The 6,540-nt window shown below is 41.5% G+C and overlaps 1 protein-coding gene across 1 annotated transcript; it reads right to left on the bottom strand.

The window, feature by feature from the left end:
* Nucleotides 1-2,913: 2,913 nt before the first annotated feature.
* LOC147614237 (uncharacterized) lies at nucleotides 2,914-6,209 on the bottom strand. Its single transcript, XM_086780428.1, has 5 exons — nucleotides 5,859-6,209; nucleotides 5,140-5,407; nucleotides 4,382-4,586; nucleotides 3,302-3,507; nucleotides 2,914-3,193 (listed from the first exon to the last, which is right to left on the bottom strand). The coding sequence occupies exons 1-5, from the start codon at nucleotides 6,143-6,145 to the stop codon at nucleotides 2,987-2,989; spliced, it is 1,173 nt and encodes a 390-aa protein (XP_086636554.1). The 5' UTR covers nucleotides 6,146-6,209; the 3' UTR covers nucleotides 2,914-2,986.
* Nucleotides 6,210-6,540: the final 331 nt, after the last annotated feature.

The raw sequence follows: 6,540 nt of genomic DNA, 5'->3' as shown, positions 1-6,540 counted from the left end.
TGCCATGTTCAGATACCTGAGGATCCAACCTTTAGCATACTTGCTAGAACCACCAATGTAACCCAATATGGCTGCAAGATAGCCGAATGCATCCTATTTACCGAGAGGAATGTTCAGGATGAAGAGATGATGCCATTACCACCACCTCTTCTACCACCCCACAGCCACCACATGCCAAGATCAACCAGGTGTTGGTTGAAGAATCCTTAGAAGATGAGGAAGTGATGCACAAAGTAGAAGTGAATAATGACTAATATGAGGAACCACCTAAGATTAAACTGGAGTATTATGTCCTACAAAATAGCATGCCAGTATGAGCATTTCAAACCACGATACAGTGGAAGGGAAAAGACATAAACTCAACTATGAGAAGGGGACCCATAAAGTTTTTCCATTGTAATGGACCTCATCGAGTAGCAAAGTGCCCTCTGAAAAATGTAGCTACTTCTGGTGGTCAACCTCAGCCAATAGCAACGTAGACCCACACAATGCCAACTCTTTCCTGTGTCAAGTGTGGAGTTGATCATCTGATCAAGGACTTCCCTTATCGCACCAACGGTAATGCTTCTACATCTAACCATGCCACCATTAGGACTATAAGTGTGCAGCTTGGAAATATCATGCCAGTAAATGTCCTGATGCATGCACAAGCCAAACAAGATTGGGAAGAAGGAAGAATGAACCCAATGACCACTACTACAGAGGAGAGCCAAACACCTCTAGCTAAGAAAAACCTAGTACCTAAGGAAATGGAAGCACCCATATTCATCATCCAAATGCATGTCAACCAATTGGGAAGGTATTATGAGGGCAATGACACGAATGCCATAATTCTAATCCACCATAATGTGTACCAAGCACTTGCTATCCTGGATGGAGGTGCGAGTGTGAGCATTATCACCAAGAAATGTTGGGAAAACTAGGGGAAACCGGAATTGGAAAGAGCAGACCTAATCGTTAAGATGGCAGATGGAACATCCTCAAGGCCAATGGGATTATTGAAAAACGTTAAGCTTAAGGTCTTTTCATTCCAGTACCATCATGACTTTGTTGTAATGGACTTTTTGCGCTAACCAAATTCATATGATATTGGGCATACCCTTCATGAGGGAAGCCAAGGTGGTGCATGATTGGGCATTAGAACAAGGATTCATAAATCCGAACAGCACTAAATGCCTCAAGAAGTGGCGGAAACAAAAGAGGTACATCACTCGACGCAATGCCCACGGACACCTAATGGCTAAGATATCTCGAGGTCACTATTTTTGTTGGTCCATCCTAAGACATGGAATGGCCATTCTCCTTCAATCTTTTGGCCGTCAGCCGACTACTTTCTGCTCCATCATCAATAGTGTAAGTTTTGAAATGGTCTGGCACTGGTTGTAGTTCTGGCTCATCGTCATCATTCTCTATTCGAGCCATCACCTTCCTTGCCTCTCACCAGAGCCTTATTTCATTTCCTTCTTCCAGCCTTAGTAAGTTTAGGCGGATCAGACTCTTGAAGAGTAGATTTTTCTTCTTGTTTCCCTTCCAAGGTGATCCTACTCAACTCCTCACCCCAATTCTTGGAGATTTCCACCAATCCAATGAAGAATCCACAAGCATATGCCAATGATGAATCTTGTTCATGGGCACTCAAGTGTGCTACCATGTGTGTCAATGAAGCTTGCCAGCCTAGGCCATCAACATAGGCCTCCAGATACCATAAAAAAGCACTCCATGAGGTAGGCAAGAATCATGTAGTGATAATGGTGTCAATGCTCCATGAGTATGGGATGCTAAAAATGTGAGCCACGTAGACCCCATCATAAGTCGGTGTAGGTGATCCAATGTAGCCACCTACTATTTCTCCATGTGTTCAGGAAGTCAGCTTCATCTCCGAGAGTCTAGGAAGTTTGCTTCCGCTTTGGGTGTCCACCACAAAGTGAGTCCTCCCTTGGGTCTTGAAATTTTTGGAGTGTGCACTTAGTTTTTCGAAAAAAAAAACATCAAGAAGGCCACTAGAAAGCAAAAGAAAGTAAAACATCAAGAACTAGAAAGCAAAAGAAAGTAAAACATCAAGAAGGCCACTAGAAAGCAAAAAGAAGACTTTCACTCTCGCATGGGTTAAGGTAGTTCAATTCATTGAAAATTAACAGAATGTTAGTGAAGTGAGCACACGCTTGATGGGCCAAAAGAAGACTTCCACTCCCTCTTGGGTTAAGGTAAGTTCAATTCATTGAAAATTAAGAGAATGTTAGTGAAGTGAGCATGGGCTTGATGGGGAAAAAGAAGACTTCCACTCTCTCTTGGGTTAAGGTAAGTTCAATTCATTGTTGAAAAGTAATGATTGAAAAGAAGACTTCCACTCTCTCTTGGGTTAAGGTAAGTTCAATTCATTGTTGAAAAGTAATGATTGAAAAGAAGACTTCCACTCTCTTGTAGGTTAAGGTAAGTTCAATTCATTGAAAAGTACTGATCATTAAGAGAATGTTAGTGAAGTAAGCACACTTGATGGGCAAAAAGAAGACTTCCACTCTCTCTTGGGTTGAAGGTACTAAGTTCAATTCATTGAAAATTAATGAATCCCATTAAGAGAATGTTAGTGAAGTGAGCACACTTGATGGTGGGCAAAAAGAAGGCTTCCTTTCTCTCTTGGTTTAAGGTAAGTTCAATTCATTGAAAATTAATGATCATTAAGAGAATGTTAGTGAAGTGAGCACACTTGATGGTGGGCAAAAAGAAGACTTCTACTCTCTCTTGGGTTAAAGTAAGTTCAATTCATTGAAAATTAATGATCATTAAGAGAATGATCATTAAGAGAATGTTAGTGAAGTGAGCACACTTGATGGTGGGCAAAAAGAAGACTTCTACTCTCTCTTGGGTTAAAGTAAGTTCAATTCATTGAAAATTAATGATCATTAAGAGAATGATCATTAAGAGAATGTTAGTGAAGGGAGCACAAGCTTGATGGGCTGTGATAGATATGGGTAGTTCTATTCATGTATTAAGCTGCGGTGGCCAAGACGAGGACTCCGAGCCCAATGTGTATCATGGATTGTTGAACAACTTGCTTTATGGGCTTCACAATTATTGTGTCTTTGCTAGCGCCTAGCTGCTCCTTGCATAGCCTCAGCATCTTGGCATGCAGGGGTAACAGGCTCAACGTCCCAATTGTGGCATATGCTTTCGCTCGCACAGCTAGAAGACTAATCTGCCCACACCACAAAGGTTAAGCAAAATAAGATTACTCATATCCACCCAATTATTGCAACAAGCAAAGTGATTAGGGAGAGGAAGAATTCATCTTAGCACTAATTACCAGCAGTGCATTTGCTGCTGCAAGGCATAAGCTAGCTGTGAGGGTCCCAATCCTGCCTCCAAACAAGACAGCCAATGTGTTCACACCTGCTGCCTTGTCGCCCACCATGTCCTCCACATCCATTAGGAGCTCACGACTCAGAATGCAAAGGAAAAAGAAGAGGGCCACAGCAACAACAACAGGGTTTTGCAGCTGCTCTTGGCCTCCTGTTCATTTTTTATGAGCAAATATTTAACCATCAAATTCAAATATATACCTTTATTACCAAAAAAAATCAATTAGTAGGCAATATTCCAAATCATACCACCCCTCATAGCCTTAGACTAGTAATAGGTATGTTGCTTATATGCTTTTTGAATATGCATGTGCATCTTCTTATGCTTTTTTATTGCCCTCTAATATTTATATACAAATACAATTACATTTGAATGTGCACGTGTGAAATATTTGAAAACACAATTTGAATGTCCACGTGTGAAATATTTGAAAACACAATACACATCCAGAGTTGCCTTCTAATGTCAGTGTAATGCTTTTAAAATTTTAAATTTTCATTTGTAAATGCATACATGTGCATGCACATGGAGAAGTCCTCGCATTACACACTGCATGCAAAGACACATGTGCGTAGACCATCGTTGTGTAACAATGCATGTGCATGCACAACCATGTGTATCCATACATGTGCACATAGATATGCATGGATGAAAGCATGCATGTGCACGTGCTCTCATATGCTAAATAGTTATTCACATGTGCTAGTGTAGGTAGCACATGCAAGTGCACACGTGCATTGGACCTTGGTGCACACACATGCTTGTCCATGACCATGTTTATACACACTACACATGCAAGCTCGCACGTGTGCATGCATGTCCACACACCCACATGTGCCTATGTATGCAAACTAGTGTGAGCCTTGCGGATCTCGGCATGCACAAGACACGTGGTTGCTAATAGTAGTTCACATTGACGATTGCATACTTATATTTTAGCACAAATAATACTATATATTGTTGCAGTACCTACTCACATCATTGTTGATTTGTAGATGTGGTTTTGAAGGGCAAAGCATCTTACCAATGGCCATGGCTCCGGCTAGGATGGAAGAGGAGATGATGCCAGATACCACAATGTTCTTCACCATTGTCAAGTTCTTAAACAGAGGTGTGTAGATGTAGGTTGCAATAGCAGCCCCTCCGATGAGAAGCCTAAGACTCAAGGGCTCCAAGTAGCAGAGCCCTATTACTGCAGCACTATAGAGGCAGCCAGCAACAAGCTCCACCTGAAAGTTTAGTACACATTTTTCCCATTAAGAGCGCTTCATTGCCATAGGAGAGATTTCAAAAGGGTGTTTTTTGTCTTGTATATACCAGTGGAAAGACTTAACAAGGTACATAGTACTCTAAGTTGGTTGGTTTGGACCTCAAGGTTTACCCAAGTATACAGAAGCCAAAAAACACCATAGCACCACCCCTAGATGTATTTTCATGCCGCCAATTAATTGATATAACACCATACCAACCCTAGATGTATTCTCACGCTAATTAATTGATATGAGCATTAACTTGTTTTTGTTAAGAAGCCTCGAATGACTTCTTAACTATGCATTAAAAGAAACTATGAGATTCAAAACATACCGCGCCAAGCGGCTAGGGGGGTTCGAACTCCAAACATCATGCTAGGTTACCGAACACCCAAATTAACTATAGAGGGGATGGTACTAGAGGGATTTGAACTCCAAACATCATGCTAGCTTAGAGAACACCCTAACTAACTATATATAATATGACAAATTATCATGTATCAAAATGGCTTTGATTGAATTGATTTTTTACATGGTGGGGGTGGACTTGGCCTCGTAGGAGGGGGTTGCTTTTGCCGTTGGCGTGGTCGGTGCCGGACCGGAAGTCGAAGATGTCGTTGGCCAGCATGGACGCCACGCTGATGAGGGCCGAGCAGCCCGCAGTGATCCACACCTGGCCGCCTGGCCTCAGCAGGGCGCTCCAACTCCGCCCGCCCGCCATCCACCCGCCCAGCAACACCAGCGCCATCGCCGGCACGTAGTTCTGCAGCCGGCTCATCTCCAATATCCCCTCCGTAAACCTAAATCATTACAAATAAACCCTCGATCAGCACTTAATCTCTCTCTTTCCCATTAATCATGCTCTACTATATTGTTATTGGTGTCGCTTATCGCCCTTCTAATTACTGTGCTTAATCAGAAAATTAGTAAGCATCGCCAAATATGAATCATAGCCAGCGTTTGCTGTAAATACGGGATATCTGTAATCGATGTTTAGCTGCACTTCATTGGATAATTATCAATAATTATCACCTCAACAGAACACGCAATCAATCCTTCTTCACGCTCTAATTAATCACATCATAACTGAGGATAATTATCCACAATTATCACCTCATCAGAACACACCATCAATCCTTGTTCACGCTCTAAATCATATGGTTTGGTCTAATCATGGAATAGCTTAATTAGCAACTTCGATTGAAAATTAGTTGATAAATGCAACGAGCAGAGTATATTGATAACAATCACCTTACGAAGCCACTAAAATTTGGCGGGGGTCTCACAGCCGTTTCTGCTGGAGCCTGTTGCACGTGGACAATATTTGATAATTTTTCCATGTTGTTAGTGTTAATGTGAGGATAATTATTTAGCAATGACATAATTAGCGTAGTTGGGCCATGCTTAGCAGAATCCATCAGCAATCCATGCTGCGAAACCCTAGAATAATAATTGAGTCTATGACCAACTTGCACCTGATGGTGAAGATTAATATAATTACAAGGGATCATAAGGCCATAATTAGTAAGAAGAGCCATAGTATTGTAAATCCAAATAGAGCTAATCTTAATCAATGTTCAAGTAGCTCCTCTCTTTTAATTGAGAGCCTAACGTCGACACACGTGTTTCAAAGGTGCCTGTGTTTCATTGTAACGTCGACACACGTGTTTCAAAGGTGCCTTGTGTTTCATTGTAACGTCACTACACATGTGGTTCAAAGGCGCCTTGTCTTTTAATAACTGTGGAGTCTTGGACCAAATACTAGGATAATGCTATGCCACCTTAGTCTTTTTCAAAATAGATACTCTATCTTTAGGATAATGCTTTGCCACCTTAGTCTTCAAGATCACTATGACATGTCATCCTTCACCCCAAACTTGGATGAAATTAGGCCTTGTGTGTCCCACAGTCTTGGAGCCAACTTTTTCACTTT

The sequence above is a fragment of the Cibotium barometz genome, chromosome 42, assembly GCF_041138505.1.
Source record: "Cibotium barometz isolate CiBa-2024 chromosome 42, ASM4113850v1, whole genome shotgun sequence".
In the NCBI taxonomy this organism is placed as follows: Eukaryota; Viridiplantae; Streptophyta; class Polypodiopsida; order Cyatheales; family Cibotiaceae; genus Cibotium; species Cibotium barometz.
Note: the sequence above shows the minus strand (reverse complement) of the source record. Positions and strands in the feature narration are given on the sequence as shown.